Below are 18,421 nucleotides of genomic sequence, written 5' to 3'. Positions count from 1 at the left end.
ACTACGGCTCCCTCCTACACTGGATCTCTGCTTCTCAATTTTTGCCACTCGCTGCAGCTGCTGGCAAAGCTTGCCTCCACCATCCCAGCCCCCACCTTGTAGCTTATAGTCTTGCATTACTCAAAGGTCTAAACCGACTGTTGAACTGAAATTCATTTGTGCATGGGTGGCTCTAAAGTAAACTGGAATTCAATGTGTGCATGGCTCTAAACTGTATTCAATGTTCTATGGCTTTAATGTTAAATTGCATTCAAGTTTGCATGACTAAAGTTAATCTGGTTAAAGAGGCGGTGCCATAGTTTTGTACTTTTTCTGGTTTTAATTTAGGTAACATCTTAAAGAGCAGAGCCATTAATGCCATGTTTAGCTAATTTAATTCCATGTTTTGCAATAAATGGTTAAATATGCTTTGTCGTGAGCGTTCCTGACTGAATAATAATACAGTGGGCAAAGAAATAAGCTTTCTAAAATAAGGAGATTGGATGAAATAAGCATATTGTAGTAGTTTTAATTCCAGCATATCATTCGTATGATTCATAGTTACAGGAAGGAACGTCAGCTCAGAAGTAAAATGTGCCTACCAGGGTTATTAACCCTGCGACCCCCTTTTAGCTGTAATTAGATTCACAAAATTATGGGCAGGGCCTATTTATTATGAAAATGACATAGAGTATCGTCAACACAACATCAAATCATCCCTAAATTGGAATTACAACTCTATTCTGCCACTATAGCTAAACGGTGCACTGCCTGTTGTAGAAACTATATTTACAGCCCAGAGTAGGCGGGCAGGCCTGAGTGGAGATCTGCGCAACGAGGAGCACACCTTTCTAGTTATTGTGCTACTTTATTGCACCTTTTCTAGATCACAGTAAATAAAAATAAATACACTTGTTATTTGTGTATTTACTTTTATACTACTCATGATGTCAGCATTTCTAACGCACGCACGCACGCACGCACGCACGCACGCACACACACACACACACACACACTAATCTTTCTCTGCTTTTTCCCCAGCTATGTCACAGAATTTGTGGATCTCGGAAATGTCTCTGCATTAAGAACTTTCAGAGTCCTACGAGCCCTGAAAACCATCTCAGTTATCCCAGGTAAGGAGAGAATAATACAAAATTCATCCATGCAAAGGTAACAGAGGGTCTGACTCGTAAGTGCTTACTGTCACGCAGAAGAACTCCTGTTGCATGTTTATGCTGCGTTATGGTGGTGAGTACAGTAGTCAATATAACAAGTCAATGTTTGGGTGACCACTCTCGAGAGCTACAATGCCTAATGTGTAGCCAGAGCATTATTGATTAAACAAACTTTTTGACTACCATAAGAGGCCCTTGTTTCCAACCAAACCTACATTTCAACAGCTATTATAGAATATATTTGTGAAAGGAAAGAATATATACTTAATATTCAAAAGAAACTCTCAATTGATCATCCGATCAAAAAACAAGTCACAACATGTTTTATTCTACAAGCACTAGAAGTGAAATGTTGTTAGGACTTGTTCCACTTAATATTCTAACCTCATAATATTATACAAAGAAATAATAATGATAATAATATACAATGATGATACAATACTGGATGTAAAGGAGAGTCTTGTGCCAGACAGGTATAAATAGCTTGTCATTTAGCAGCAGTTTCAAACATGTGCAGGTACTGTATAATGTGCAGATACACTATCTAATCAATAGCAGCAGTGTTCAATCAAATGTTCAAAGAGGAGTTGAGCTTATTTATAGATGAGAGTCATTTATCAGATCGATTACCTATTTTTAGTCATTATGTTTCTGTTTTTTGTCCATATGCTCATTTACTGCAATGACAGCCGCTGAGAAAATAACTTTTACTAAGCCTTGAGCCCTTGGCTGTAAGGATGATGTCTGTCCTTCATAATGCTTTTGAGCGGTGGTTACACCGTCTCCTATACGTGGCCGTGTGTGTATGCGTCCGTGTGTGTGTGTGTGCGTGTCTGTATGTAGCCTACAGTACCTTTTGTGACCACACATGTTAAGGGAGGGGCCAGGCCAGACACACACACACACACACACACACACACACACACACACACACACACACACACACACACACACACACACACACACACACCACCGCTCAGTTCACACGGGTGTGATTTTTTGTTTTTGTCCTGCTCAAGCACCTCTCATAAATCTTGACAATCCCTTAACATTATGATACTAGAAAGAAGTTTAATTGCTGTCTGATATATCTTTATCCAAGCAATGTAGATGTTAACACATAGACATGTGAATTGCAGTGATGTGCAGAATTCTAGATAAATAATGCTAATGAGAAGAGACAAATAAAAGCACACTAAAGTGCCGGGCACCAGCTAAATGTACTTCCTTCTTCTCTGTCTCATTGATGTGTCTTATCATGTATGTGTCTTTATCACCCTCCTCCAGGGCTGAAGACCATTGTGGGCGCACTGATCCAATCCGTGAGGAAGCTGGCAGACGTGATGATCCTGACTGTCTTCTGTCTCAGCGTTTTCGCCCTCATCGGCCTGCAGCTCTTCATGGGGAACCTGAAGCAGAAGTGCATCCGCAACATCTCTCACTGTGTCAACTCCTCTTTCAACCCAAATGACACGTTCATCTGCAACAACAGAACCTGGAGCTCAACGGCAGACTTCCTCACCAATGAAGGTCAGTCAGTTCTACATTCTTATGCAGTGTTTAGTGCGACCGTAGGTCGCAGTTTAGTTGTGAACTGTCACATCTTCTCTGTATGTATCTCTGTCTGTCTGTCTGTCTGTCTGTCTGTCTGTCTGTCTGTCATGCCTGACACTGTGGTTCTATGGGTTTGTCGCTCTGACATCATGCTCTGACGTCACTGTGATGTCAGGGGAACCACTCTTAACAGAATGGGTTTGCCGCTCTGACATCACGCTCTGGCTTCACTGTAATGTCACACTTACAGAATACCTTTTATGCCCATATATGGAGTTCCCTGCAGGACTTCATATGGGAATGCCCATATATGGAGGCCACATCGGCCTCATACCACACTAACGGCTGGTTCTACAGACAGGGATCTTCCTGTATGGGCATAAAAGGGTATAATGTCAGATGTCATAGACATCATAGGACTTTCACATAACGAATAACTGAGTAAGCATGTTTGGGCTCTCACAGCATATCTCCATATACAGTACATGGATATCCATAAATGGGTACCAGGGGTCTCCATACCGTTAGTGCCTATTGAGATTGGTAGATTTGACGCTGGTTTTTTCATCTCACTCACGTCACTTTGTCTGCTGACCTCACTCAGCAACGAAATAAACAAAAATAAAAATAAAACAATTCACAGGTGGCAAGCAGTGATGACCCCATGATGTGCACTGCAATGTAGTTTCAAAAGCACTACATTGCAGGCGCCCTTTTGAGAGTGAAAAAATAAGAAGACACGTGTGACGTGTGTGATCTTGGCAGGTTGCCCCAAAAAGTCAAGTCAAGAAACCGGCAAATACATAGGCTGTGGAAATGTAAGAGTTGTAAAAACATGTGGAGTGAGTGTTATCATTCGACCCTAATTGATTTGATTTGTTCTCTCCTTCTCAGGCAATTTTTACAAAGTAGAAGGAGCAAAGGATGCCTTAATATGTGGATCTGCGAGTGATGCAGGGTAAGTGGCCCGTCATTTGTTGTGTTGAATCATGTTCAGTAAGTATGTCTGTGTATCATGTCCACTGTATTACATAATGCTGTGTTTAGAATGACTAGAGAGTGACCAAACCCTGTGTGTACCATCTGTATACTTGGACATGTGGTCCAGCAAAGAACTCTTAGCACAAAGCCCAGCACAAATAGATTTCAACATTGCTTCAATAAATAACAGCAGACGTAGGTTAAGTTGCAGGTTAATATTTTTCAGTAGATGTCTTGTATAGCGTCGGGGGGGGAACACAATCCAGCCAGAGAGCGTGGGATAGCGTGAGAGAGGGTCAGCACACAAGATGACATGTGGTGTAGTTAATCACCCTGCCTCTGCCAGAACCATTTACATGTGGAACATGGAGTGACCAGCTGGGCGGAGGGGGTTGGTGGGGTCTGTTGATATTTCATTATTTCAAAAGCTCCACAGCATGATGAGGTTAACTGGAGCAGGGATCACATTGCATGGTAGTTGTTCTGTTATCGTTGAGATGTGATTCTGTGCCACTGTGTTAACCTAAACGCTGTCTTCAAACATTTCTGTCGTAATGCCATTTATTCTCTGTTGGTTACCATGAGAGCTCTGTTTGTAGTGTCAAAGAAGTGATCTGTACATGATAATGATTGTATATTGATTAATGTTAAACTTGATGCATGAATGACATTGTAATCTGTTGGACATAATGTTTCCTGTCTGGGACACAGAGTGAAACCATCAAGTTTGTTATTCCGTGTACTGATTAATCCTATTAATCCCGATGGTTTTGCAACAAGCACAACAGGATGACTCTCTTTCACCATGCCAAGGCCAGTCAAAAGGTTATAGTGAACTAAATACCCATCTGTCCATCCGTTCAGGGTTATACAAATGGGCATAATTCTTCCACACAACATTCTAGTGTTTATTTTATGCTCTCTCATACAACGCTATCGTGCGCCAGCAGATCTATAAGCTCACAACGCATAGCATCCGTCGTGTTGTGAGGATGGTTATTTTCAGCATGGGACACCATCATACGAGGAAGTATAAATCTGGCTTAAAATGGTTTCATCTTGTCGCAAATCTTTGGTCTGAACTGGGCTTTAGGTATTCTTGTTGATCACAAAAGATAATGCATACCTGAAAAGCACAGTACTATAAAAGTCAAAACTAGAGGAATTTCTTTTTTTACTCAGTGTTTAACAGGTTTATGATGACTGTTTGGGCAATATCTGAACAAAGAGGATTAGTGTTTTTCTTTTGTTTCGTTTCAAACATAATGCCACAAGTCACATTCTGAACAGAATATCACAGGTTTATTTTGGAGATGTGTGCCCATGGTAGGTTGTACAAGTAACAGCAGAGTTGCTTGTAGTTTTGTGTGTGAAAAGATTAAGACATATTTTCTACTTCTATTACATTTTACTATGACTTTTGTTTAGGCCTGACATAGAGGCAAGATGTTGAAAGCAGGTCGGGAGGCAGAAATATAAAGTAGAAGATGCCTAAGATTTTTTATATATGTATTTATTTTTGGGTAGTTATGCCTTTATTGATAGGACAGTAGACTGACCGGAAATGGGGAGAGAGATGGGGAGGTCGTCGGGGACAGGACTCGAACCTGCGAGACGCTGTCAGCCTGGCATTGCAGCCTACGGTACCCAGACCACCATGCTGGTGGCCCGGGATGCCTAAGCTTTTAAGTGTATTCCAACTAATGCTTGTAGATTTCCAAATTAAAGCTTTGGATACACACAAACACACACACACACACACACACACACACACACACACACACACACACACACACACACACACACACACACACACACACACACACACACACACACACACACACACACACACACTCAAACAACTAAGAGAACAACCTACGTGGGTGGTTTCATGTTTAAAGGCCCATTCCCACGGGGCCAGATAAATAGATAAGAAAATATCTTTCTCCATTCAAGTGGATGGTAAGATACAGATAAAAATATCTGTGACAGATATCTTTTTTATCTGTACCATCCTCTTGAATGGAGAAAGATATTTTTTTAAATCTATTTATCTGGCCTATAGTGGGAATGGGCCTTAAGTAACAAACATTTTGCTCACAAACTGTCTTTGTACAGCTTGACTTTTCCTTATCATTGTTCAAGTGCTTATCCTCTTCAGCATCAAGGATTATATTTAGACCGTATAATACATATAGACAGTTTCAACTTTTGCCCTTTCCGAAATCCCCCCAACCCCCACATTTTACACATGAGCATTTCCTTGGGATTAAAGTCCAAATGTCCCATATTGTGTTTTCAACAGATGCTGATCCATCATTGTCTTGTAGCATTCTCTTCACTCTGTCTGCACCCTAATCATATCTATTTTATATTTATACAATATGTAAAAATCTGTATCTGTCTTACACACAGATGTATCTTTCCCAGTTGTTGGTATCAGCCGTTCGTATTACTTTTTGTGCCTTATTTTGTCTTCTAGTGCAGGGTCTTGTGTTTATTTCATAGATTCAGAGAGTTATATTTGCTACTTGTGCTATCAGAGAACTCAGTTGCGATTAGGATTTCATCTTCGTAAAACGTCCTCTTTTATATTATAGCTATTCATTTGGATGATGCCCTAAAACAAGTACAGCAACATTCTTTGTGCATCATAGAACAACTATCCACAAGTGTTCCAGGACTGTTGTGTAGGGTTTTTGTTTATGTTACCTGTGTATTGTTTTCCCATGGCACAGGAAAGGAGAATGTACTGTACACAGGCAACAACAGTCTCCAGGGCATGGTTGCTATAGAAACGTCTTTGGTGTAACAGGCACCTTGTTTTTAATGGCTGTATCTCATTGCATGACAATTGAAAGACACAGTTATTACAACTTGGGCAGATTATTGTCTCACTGAAAAATGTTGTTGTTTTATGTATCTGCTACCTTCATGGCGTTAAAGTTGACATGAAAGGCTGAAATGGATATTAAAAGAAACACCACTGTGTACACGTACCACATGTCTAGCTTTGTTAGTTTGACGATAAGCCAACATCTGCCATGTCTGCTAACTCTAGTCTGTACAGTATGCATGTGTGTGTGTGCGTGTGCGTTCGCGTACGTATGTAGGGGAGAACGTGGTAACCACTTTTTGCTTAAGTTGCCCTGGAAGCAAGAAAAAGTGAGATGGCAGTAAAATCAAAACATCTATACATATTTCAGGATGTCTTCTATCATTTGAAATTATGATTCAGCATTTATGACAAAGGTAAGTTGATCCAAGTCAAGGGGTAAGTTGACCCACATGATATTCTAAACTCTAACAGTTTAAACTTGAACAAAAAAATGTATTTACTTATCAGAAATATTTTAATAACACATTTCCCATTTGCAAATAGTCTTATTTATTTTCTTATGGTTATTTACCGTAAGAAAAACTATTAAAAACAATCTTTAGCTAAATGATTCACATACCGGTAGTTTTATACATTGGAATATCACCAACATGCATGATATATAAGTTTAGACCTGGGTACATTTGCTTTAACATAAAAATCATTATACCATAAAAGTAAAACAATTACTTTGACCAGCAAAACACTTTTTTTGTGTAAAGATATGCTTGCCACTTTACCCTTGTGTCTGTCAACACCACAGCCAGGTGAAAATGACGGTTGTGTTCTTATTTTAAGGTCAAATGTGTATAGTTTTAAAGATTAAGGGTCGATTCAGACTCTAATAAGGTGCAGAGTTTATTTTGGTTCGGGAGGGCTCCCCGACCCGAAATTATTTAATGTAGGTTCGGGGGGATTCAATTCATACTCTCTTAAACTAGCGCCGCAGTCTCTTGTAAATATTGAAGGTCCTTGGCATTTGTGGCCGATAAATGAGCTTAGCAGGACGGATACATATCTGACTGGTCCTCGCGGCTGCACGCTGAATGACTGGAGGTCCAGTGAGCAGCAGCTCCAGCAGCACCAGATGGAGACGGGGTCTCTCTCTCACACACGTGCAAGCTCTGTCGAAAATATTTAATCTAAAATATTTAAGCTCACATTATAGACGTGCCGCCTCTCTTTCTGCATGCACCACAGTCACAACTCGTCGTGGACGCGACAGGTTTTGAGCTTGCAGATCGGCTATAAACCATAGAGGTAATAGGCTATTGCTATCAACACGGAACACTAGCAAAGTTGTGTTTAAGCTCTTCTTTTCTCTTTAAAACGGACAGCGACTAGCGAGACACGCAGCAAAGCTGTTGTGTGTGTGTGTGTGTGTGTGTGTGTGTGTGTGTGTGTGTGTGTGTGTGTGTGTGTGTGTGTGTGTGTGTGTGTGTGTGTGTGTGTGTGTGTGTGTGTCGTGCGCGCCTCCCAGTCTGCCTGCCATCACTCTCCAGCCAGAGCAAGAGCCAGCTGACAATGTATCCGCTATGCAACGCTAAATACACGGCCACAATCATTTGGAGGTCGGCTTGTCTCCCTTCCAAATGACCGCTGTTTCCTTGACTTCACAGCCAAAAATATGAACTTGAAGCTGGGCTGAATGAATGAGAAGACACCGCTGAGCAGCGAAATTAAGTCGGGAGGTCACAACATTTCGGCAGCACCGAGTTTAGTAGGTTGACGCTCCATCGAACCGGGGGGGCAGGACCCATATTTGGGTCTGGACAGTGCCGAACCAAAATAAACTCGCCACCTTATTAGAGACTGAATTGACCCAAAGGGAGTGGTTCATCTTACCCACAGGTTCATCTTACCCCGTTCTCCCCTCCGTACCGGTATGTGCGTGCGTGCGTACATGTGTGCACACACTTGTGTGCTCTTGTGTGTCTGTATGTGTGTGTGTGTGTGTGTGTGTGTGTGTGTGTGTGTGTGTGTGTGTGTGTGTGTGTGTGTGTGTGTGTGTGTGTGTGTGTGTGCGTGCGTGCGTGCGTGCGTGCGTGCGTGCGTGCGTGCGTGCGTGCGTGCGTGCGTGCGTGCGTGCGTGTGTGCGTGCGTGTGTGTGTGCATTCGTGTGTCAGTGTGAACACATTTCTCATGGGTCGTCATGACTCTTTGGTAATGCATATTTTCATACAATTGGTTTTCACTAATGCTCATTATAAGATGGCACCATTTTTCTGTCTACTCACGCTGTGGCTCAGAGGTGAGCTATGGACCTTTCAGAAACCTGCCTACCAGTGACAGGCAGGTAGGCAGGTTTGTTCTTTTAAAAATATATTTTAAAAATAAATTTTAATACAAGAACTTGAATTTTCTTTTAGCTCGGAATCCCCATCGATGATGTCATTGTTTGCAGATTTCTGAACTGTCCATAGCCCACCAGTGACACAGAGTGAGACAGTAGACAGAAATAGTGCCATCTTATAATAGTCATTAGTGCAGATCAATTATATGAAGATAAGGTTTAAAATAGGTGAAGTGGTCCTGTAAGTATTACTCACCTTTGTCTTGATTCTAATATGTTAGCGAGCATATCTCGCTGTCTGTCTGTCTGTCTGTCTGTCTGTCTGCCTGCCTGCCTGCCTGCCTGCCTGCCTGCCTGCCTGCCTGTCTGGCTGCCTGCCTGCCTGCCTGCCTGCCTGCCTGCCTGCCTGCCTGTCTGGCTGGGTGGCAGGCACGCCGGTTAGATCTATAGCTGTTCCCACAGAGACCTATACTACTGTACTGTGCCCCCGCCCAGCTGTTTCACTGCCATTACTAAATTATTCTGCTCTCAGATTGATATGGCAGACCAGCTTGTCCCCATGTTACTGGGGCTGAAATATTTACTGTAATGCAAATGCGCTGACAATGAAGATCAGCAAATAGGCATAAAGCTGACATTTGCTTTTTTTTCCTTTTTTTTTTTTTACTGAAACTTGATATCCATCTGGCCTGGCTAATCCCTTTAGCTCCGATTCGTTTTAGATCTGCAGCCTGGAATGAATTCCAAGTCAACTCTTCAGTCTGTATAATGGTGATGATACAGAACTGTATTTACTCACTCTTCACTTCCCTCCGTGAACCCAGTGGCCAAAGGGATACTGTACATGCACTGTACATACTGGAGATGTCGTTAACCCTGATAAAGTAGCAGACATCTCACCTCTGCTATAGCCTATGTGGTACTGCTGATGTGCTGTCTTTGAATATAACCACTTTGCCCTCTTTTTGTATTCTGCCCGCAGCAATGTGTGACAGGATATTATAATTGGTCCTGTCCGTTTGTATGTGTGCTTGTTTGTTTGTTTGTTAGCAAGCAAGATAACTTGAGAACTTTACAGGAAACCTGTTGGCGGTTATCAGTATACGTACACTGCCCTGAATATTTTGTGTTGCAAAGGTCAAAAGTCAATGTCACAATTGGGGTCAAGGTCTGGCTGTTATCAAAATAATTTGTGAACAAGTGGCCACATTTTCACGAAACTTGGTGGTGATGATCAGTAGGCTACCTCGAAGAGATGATCAGCAGCAAAATACGTTGTTGCGGGCAGGGTTCGCACCCCCAGGAGCATTTTGTTCAGTATATTTGTGTTTTTCTTTTGTTTGTTGTGTGTTGTAGGAAGTGTCCAGATGGATTTGATTGCCTAAAAGAGGGGAGAAACCCAAACTATGGATATACCAGTTTTGACAGCTTTGGCTGGGCATTCCTGGGACTCTTTCGCCTCATGACACAAGACTACTGGGAAAAACTATTTCACCAGGTGTTGTTTTTAATTGGCCTTCTTCACACGGTAGCCATTTTGCTCTTACTTCAGAATCAGGGGAAGTACGAAAAATGGTCGCCTTATGAATAATATGGTCAATGCTTGATTTCCTTCCCTTACGAGGTACTCACATTTGACTTATATTATTAATTGATTAATGGTTAAATAACTAAATGGGGCAAGCGATTTCACTTGAGACATTTAGTTAATTAATCATTAATCAATTGCAGAATAATTGGTCAAATTGCTTGGTAAAAGCATTTGTTTTTCAAATAAACATGTTACATTTCTGTGTGACATGACATGACATGACATGACATGACATGACATGACATGACATGACATGACATGACATGACATGACATGACATGACAGGGGTCTTCAATGTTTTCAGGCCAAGGACCCCTTAGTTGAGAGAGAGAGATAAAGCAGGGACCCCCACAACCTTTACATAGATTCCATATAGTTTAATTGTTTGACAGCACACTCATCAGCGTATTTTGGATTAATGTGTGTTTTCAGATATTTAACCACTTGAACCGTCAATACTTAATAAACTTGACCTTTCACTCTGTACTTGATATCATATATCAGGGTTCCCCAATAGGCGGCCCACAGGCCATTTGTGGCCCACAGGGGGCTACTGTCTGGCCCCCACCAACCACAGTAATAATGGTGGTATAAGAGCAGCAACAACACTAGTATATCGTCGTTGTCGGGTGGAAACTTTTTATCTATCATCTAAAAAATGCACTAAACTAGTGAAAACAGCCTACAAGCAAACACCGTTTGTTTGTCAGCGCAGAGAATGTTTGTGTGCTTGTAGATCTGCTGTTTTCTCTAGTTTTGTCACTTTTGTGCGATGGTCTTGTATGATGAAGCAGGGCTTTGCTTTGCCAAAAAACGTACACATTTGAAACGAGATACAAGGTTTCTGCCCGACAGTGACGATATCTGAACTGTCGCTGGAGTAGAGGGAACGCCACCGTCGCCCCCTGCAAAGTTGTGGCCCTTGGCTTGGTACCCTAGACATGATTCTGCCCTTGGGGAAAACTAATTGGGGAACCCTATGATATGATATGATATGATATGATATGATATGATATGATATGATATGATATGATATGATATGATGTCTCACCCCCGTCAGACTCTGCGTGCAGCAGGGAAGACCTACATGGTGTTCTTTGTGCTGGTGATCTTCATGGGGTCCTTCTACTTGGTCAACCTGATCCTGGCTGTGGTGGCCATGGCCTACGAGGAACAGAACCAGGCCACCATCGCTGAGGCCTGGCAGAAGGAGAGAGAGTTCCAGATGGCCATGGAACATCTCCGAAGAGAGCAAAGAGTAAGTCTGTCAACATCCGCCTTCTAGCAGTGGCAAAAATGTATAGGGTTAATGGTTGGTATTTCTGAAAATTGGATAATCATAATGATTTCCTTCACCAGGTTTCCAATGCTTCTTTTGCCCAATGGGTTTTATATTTACTATAGGCTGAAAATAGATTTTTATGTATTGTGCCAGGACATATATGTTATTAAATATCTTGGGCATGAATCTTTAAGCCGATGTTCTATTATTTTATTTATTGACTGGGCACGTAGTTTAGAAATGTAAAAAAAAAAAACATATGTTTGTTGAAATATCCTATATAAAAATTGGCTTAAAGGAGTAGTTCACCCCCAAAATGACTTCACACCATGGAGACTTGAGTTTAATAATATACATACATACATACATACATACACATATATACACATATATACATATACATATATATATATATATATATATATATATATATATATATATATATATATATATATATAATAGTAAATTTACCTCCATTGATTCTGGATGGGAATCAATGGGGACAAATTTAGGGTCAAGGGTCAAGTGATTCTCACACAAATGCATTTGGGTCCCCATCCAGGCCCATGCATTTGGGTCCCCATCCAGAATCAATGGGGGTACATTTACTATAATTTGTAATTTTTTTACAAAAATCTTTGCCTTAGGATCTACAGTACATGCTCACAACGCCTTGCATCAGCTATGCAACAAATACATAAAAATATTATTGAACTCAAGTCTCCATGGTGTGACTAATGTGAGAAAAAAAGTAATTTTGCGGGTGAACTACTCCTTTAAGGGAGGACCGGCCAGCTTGCGGGTGGCAGGTGGTGTGACGTACGGAGGTAGGAGAGTTGCGTAGCAGACCAAACTCTAGATGTGACAGCCACGTATCCGGCCAAATCTCTAGTATATTTATACCATCGTAATGCAAATATCAGAGACCTTTGTTTGCTACAGAGCTTATTTACTTAATTAATTCAAAACCCAATGATGCTAATCCAAGAAATCTGAAAATATGACATTCTGACATTATTTTGTGTTGCCGTGTGAAGCTGGCTGCAAAAAGACAGACACAGGAGACAGACTCGATCTTGTCCCCAGAGCTGTCTCCGTTCGGTTTGAAAAGAGGCATCAGCATGCGACGGAGCAGCAGGAGGAGGCGTTCCCACCGAACACTGTCGGAGGAGACAGAGGAGGAGGCTGCGGAGGAGAAATTTGAGCTGTTTGACGACCCAATGGTAAGGTATTGAGCGTAACGCCTAATGTCTGAACACTTGTTGCGACCGTCAGGTCGCATTTACTATCAAAACCTCCACCGGCTGTCCTACTCATATCTCCGCCATCGTTGCCCCTATCCATGTGACATTTTCCACACACACTCCTTGACTGCCAAACCACAACCTTCAGGACCCCCGGACCTCCACGGACCCCCTGCCACTGCTGGCAAATAGTGCAAAAATGACCAAATCAACACCCCAATTGGGCTACTCACGGGGAATTCCCGGGGGCCACCGACTCCTGCTGCTCCAACAGTCCTTCACCTTCATTGGTTTAACTTTGCCACGCCCCCTCCCAAAAAAAATCTTTTTAAAAAAAAAAAAAAATTTTTGATTTTTTTTTTTTTTTTTTTTGGACCCCATCAAATCTAGTGAACATGATTTCAATCGCGATTTTGCATGTTCCACCCCCATACAACCCCATCTAACATACAGGGCAGCCATGTTTGTTTACATAACATGTAAAACATAATGGCGATTATCTCAAGAATGCCTGAACGGATTTCCAATCGGATTTTTTTGTTTGAAAGCTGTGAACAAACTGCACAAATCCACTCCAATGCAATCCAGGATTGCATTGGATTTTTTAGAGCTCATTCTTCTCTGTTTTTTTCCCATGCATGAGGTGTGCAAGGTTTAATCATGGCTAAGTTGACGAAAATAAGGCTTCTAAAATGCTTGGTAGCCAATAGCTAACTTCAAGCTAACTTCATCCTCTTCCTGTACATGCACAAAGGAAAGTGTTCAGGCAAGTCATGGCTGCAGGGCTTCTGCATATACCAGCATATCTCTATGGGATTTTCTATGGCCACTGGGCGCCCTCTAGTGGTGACTAGGGTGGCACTCAAAGAGTTAAGGGGGGGGGGGGGGGGGTCAATCATGTACCCCATCTTTAAAAGGATTCTGATTCGTTTCAGAGGCGTCCAAAAGTGACCCACAGTATGTATGTATGTGTCCTCTTGTGTCCCTTCCAGCCTCCACTGTCTCCCATGCCAGTCCACCCCCTGCTGGCCACCCTCTCCTCCCACCCCCTTAGCAGCAGGAGAGGAAGCCAGGCCAGCATCTTCAGCTCTTTCTGGCCGCGCGAGGCCGACATCGGGGGGGACGACGAGCACAGTGTCCACGGGGAGGCCATCACGAGGAGTCGCGCCGGCTCCACACGGTCCACGGTCACCCCCTGGAAGAGGAGGAGGACGAGCAGCGTGAGGAGCCACTGCTCTCAGGTAGGGATGGGATGGGACGGTAATCGTTATCATCGTTTATCACGATGAAAAACTAATCGCATCGTGGAGGTTTACATTTTTTCGTGAAATTATCCTCTGTTATGCACTGGGATCAATTCACGTTTTATTTGCCGAACTGCATATCCGGTAACATTCAAACCCTCAATAATTGGTAAAACGGACCTGGAAATAACGTACTTGATACAGTCTTAATTTTTTTTCACTCTCTACCAAATCTCTCTTTGCCAAAACTCCTCATGCACTGAATGCTCAGTTCGGGGCCCTCCCCAGGTTGGCAGAGGGAGAGCAGCGACCAGGATTACAGCTTAGGCAATTGGCACTGGGTGAAAAACGAGTTACAAAATCGTGGGATAAAGATATATATATGTTACTGTTAGTTTGGGTAACTCAGTTAGATTGGGGTAAGAGCGTTTTGTAGTTCACCACACACCCCTACCACCACCTGGATCAATTCACTTTGATAGTCACTTATCAACACACCTGTGTCATTCTGCGTAATCACCACAAGATGGCGACAACACAGCCATTCGCTTGTGTAGTCGGTGACGTCACTCGTCTGCGATGCCTCTTTGTTTATCTACTAGCCTAGCTCAGCTGTGTTTAGCCATTAGCTTACTATGCCTAACCCTACCCCTAACCGTAATCTCAGTAAAACTATGCCTGACCCTAACCCTAACCCTAACCTCTGTGGGGTGAGGCGCTATCATTACTGCCAACGCTACGTTGTCGTTGTCGTTGTTGTGGATCAAAGCGACCGCTTGCTCCGCCCCGCGCGGCACAATGAGCGCTCCTGTTCTCAATCTAACTGAATCTCAAACTAACTGTGACATATATATATTTAAAAATAAATGTTCATATCGTCCCATCCCTACTCTCAGGTGTTCATCCCCGCAAGTTTCAATGTCAACGGCAGGCTCAGCCTGGTCCCGGACCAGAACGGCTTGAGCGCCTTGGGTCAACATTCCTCTGCACTGCCTGTCTGGAGCATGGAGAAGGTCAAGGAGGACTCAGTGAGTGAAGGACGTCCTGATGTTGTCAAATAAGATATGAATGGACAAAATGGAACAGGAAGCGTGCACACTAGCACCCATTTGTTATTTTTGTATTATTTGTTATTTTTGTATTGAAATTATGTTTTTTGGTAATTTGTTATTTTTTGTATCTCATTAATTATGTATTCATGTTTTTATATTTGTATGTATCCTATATGGACCCCAGGAAGACTAGCTGTTGCTTTGCCTTCAGCTAATGGGGATCCATTCAATAAACAATAAATAATAAACTAGGGCATTCACCAAATATTTGAATATTCTAATATCAAAGTCACTATTCGACGTTGTTCAACGAAGTCGAATATTCGCTTTTTTTATTATTATTGTTTTCTCTTTAAAAAATATATAGTTTATAAAGCTTAGCTAGATAGGAAGTCATAAGAATGAGTTGTCAATGCCCCTGGTGGATGAATTTGTTAATGCTCTATACCAGGGGTTCTCAAACCTTTTTAGGCTGTGACCCCCAAAATAAACATATTTGAACTGGGGACCCCCACCCTGACAAGCACTTGGAATTGTAGGTATTACATTTAATATGACTCGTTTCCACAGATAAATATTGTGAAAATAGCAGATCTACATGCTCACAACGCCTCGCGTTGCGAGGCGTTGTGAGCATGTAGATGGGCTATTTTCACAATGTTCGCCTCTTGCTTGCTTACCTAATATTTGACAGTTTGGCCAGTCCTGTCGAATATTCGACTATTCAAATACTTTGAGGTCGAATAATTCGAATACTAAAAATCACTATTCGTGAATGCCCTAGTGCACACGCACATCCATGCAGAGAGGCAAATATGCAGCACAATAATGTATAATACACACAGTAACCATGTCACAATAGGGTCCTTTCTGTAACTAAAAGTTGTTACTTCCGAGCGAATAGGTCTATTAAACGAGGAGAACGTGAGTGTGCTTCGTTATACCTGTACATCTTCGTAGCTAACGGCAGCAAAAGACAGTCTACTGTGTGTCCCCTTGGGGAAGATGAATCTATCATTTCTCAAGCCCTGTTTGTTTCCTTGTGTGTCCCAGGAGCTTGACTGTCCCAAACCTCCGCCCGGGCTGTCCCCAACGGTGGCTGAGCCTCTGGCGCAGTGCAGGAAGCGGGGACTGAGTTCTGTCAGCTACAGCGAGGCCATGGATGGTGAGCATCAACTAAGAGGTCAGAGCTTCCTTTACTGAGGGCCATGTTGTTCCCTCCATATTGTACTGTAGTGGACACAGTACTCAACCCCAGTACTTGCGTCAAAGTATGGATGCTCCTGGTCAAATACAACCAGTGTTGTAATGGTGTTTTTTTAACTGGCAGGACCCTATCTTAATTAGCCTATCGGTATATGTCAGGCGAATGTCGCTCATGCATTTTACTTTAACTCATAGGAGGTCCACAACGTGCCCTCGACGCATCGCGGGGGGTCTTACATTAAACTGAAGTTTAATGTACGGGGCACCCGCCTGTGAAGAGAAACACTCCAATTCCCGAAATGCAACGGGGTATCACATGCCTAGGAAATCCGTTCCCTCGTAGAGAGCAGTGTTATGTATTTATCTCCTAATCTAACTTTTAAATCACTTTCAAGTTTAAAACGCTGCCTTCTCTACCGGCCTTTACAAAAGCATTGATGCCTGTGATTGTTACTTTTCTGTTTTGAGTGAAGAAGAATACTATCGCGAAAATAAAAACAGGACATACTCAGATTACATTTACTCTGGTTACTTTTTCCCTGGAGCTCCCAAACAAGGTAAAAAAGCGGGTTTCCATGGCAACTGCCGAATAAATCTTGAATAATCCTGGGCACCCAGTGTGTTACTTTAATGATGTGTGATTCAATTTGTCTTTGAAATGTAGTGAGTGAAAGCTTTGGAAGCATGAGCTACCAAAAAACTAGACACTCAAAAGATGTATACATATTATTTTTTGGGGGGTCCACAACATGAAAAGGTTTGAGAACCACTGGTGTAAATCAGGGGTCATCGCCATGCTGGCTTGTGGTGGACATTATTGTCAAAATTACATTTTTGCCACAAAATGAGTAGACAATAATATTACCAGAAAGTCACAGTTTGGCCATAACAGGTCTGTAACTCTGAGAGTGTACAAAATGGACCCTTACATTTGGTTCCTTTTTCAAATACAACATTTGAGAACTACTAGTACTAGCTTGACTCCTAATATGCCATAGTGTCGTAGTAAATAAGTTTCACACATATTCTGAAGAAGACACGGAGACTTGACATTCGGTCATTGGGTATCAAAATAAGAACATTATAATGCCACGGACAAGACCAATTCTTTGCCACAGACACATTTTGATGACCCCTGGTGTAATCCAGTGGTTCTCAACCTGTGTGAATATTTTGGGGGGTCCCCAGACGATGAACTTAATGTTCAACATTGTTTTCTCATTCAACAGTACCTAAACAAACCAACATTAAGTTTAAGTGTATAGAGGGTATCACTTATTATATAGTAGAGTATCACTTATTCTAAAGTGACAATTTAAGGACTTTTTAATACCTCTAAAATGACAAATTAAACATTGGACACATTGTCAAATATTAGATGCAGAAATTGTGAAAATAGCCGATCCACGTGCAATTTTCACAATAGAACTGTGTTATACAAAATGTAAACTCTTAGTGCTCGTAGGGAGGGGGGGGGGGGCACCAGTTAAAATATGATTATTTGGGGGGTCGCGGCCTGAAAAGTTTGAGAACCACTTGTGTAAACGAGCAGGTTGTGCATCAAAGTAAATCCCCATTTGGGTCTGATAAATATATTATTTGTAAACAACAACACCTTCTTATTCCCCTATGAGATACAATAATCCAACACAAAGAAATAAGACAGGAGAGTGATTCAGAGTGAGAATGGAATGTTTACTGGAGAGAGAGTATTCAAGACATAGGTACAACAGAATATTCAATGGTTCAATGGTTCTTGCTCTCTCTGACAAATGATGTTTTGACATGAGTATAAGTATGGTCATTTGGTCAGTCAGTGGATGACGTTTCAACAGTTCATAGGATATGTTTCTTGTCCACAAATCACAAGACAAAGAGTCCATATACAGTAGGTTCCTGGGGGAAGAGATGTCCTTGCCGTCTGGATGACACCAGATGTCCC

The 18,421-nt window shown here is 42.0% G+C and overlaps 1 protein-coding gene across 1 annotated transcript in view; it reads left to right on the top strand.

Moving 5' to 3' along the window:
* Positions 1–18,421, top strand: part of LOC308284885 (sodium channel protein type 4 subunit alpha-like) — a gene marked incomplete at both ends in the record, with an annotated part of 59,317 nt that overhangs the window by 8,700 nt on the left and 32,196 nt on the right. Inside the window, 9 exons of the mRNA XM_080725609.1 lie at positions 1,021–1,112; positions 2,442–2,684; positions 3,603–3,666; positions 10,217–10,358; positions 11,512–11,709; positions 12,771–12,956; positions 13,970–14,218; positions 15,118–15,249; positions 16,327–16,438. Of these exons, the coding sequence (XP_080581735.1) occupies positions 1,021–1,112; positions 2,442–2,684; positions 3,603–3,666; positions 10,217–10,358; positions 11,512–11,709; positions 12,771–12,956; positions 13,970–14,218; positions 15,118–15,249; positions 16,327–16,438 (1,418 nt within the window). The remainder of the gene's footprint in view (positions 1–1,020; positions 1,113–2,441; positions 2,685–3,602; positions 3,667–10,216; positions 10,359–11,511; positions 11,710–12,770; positions 12,957–13,969; positions 14,219–15,117; positions 15,250–16,326; positions 16,439–18,421) is intronic.

The sequence above is a fragment of the Nannobrachium achirus genome (assembly GCF_963921795.1).
Source record: "Nannobrachium achirus genome assembly, chromosome: 5".
Classification (NCBI taxonomy): domain Eukaryota; kingdom Metazoa; phylum Chordata; class Actinopteri; order Myctophiformes; family Myctophidae; genus Nannobrachium; species Nannobrachium achirus.
Note: the sequence above shows the minus strand (reverse complement) of the source record. Positions and strands in the feature narration are given on the sequence as shown.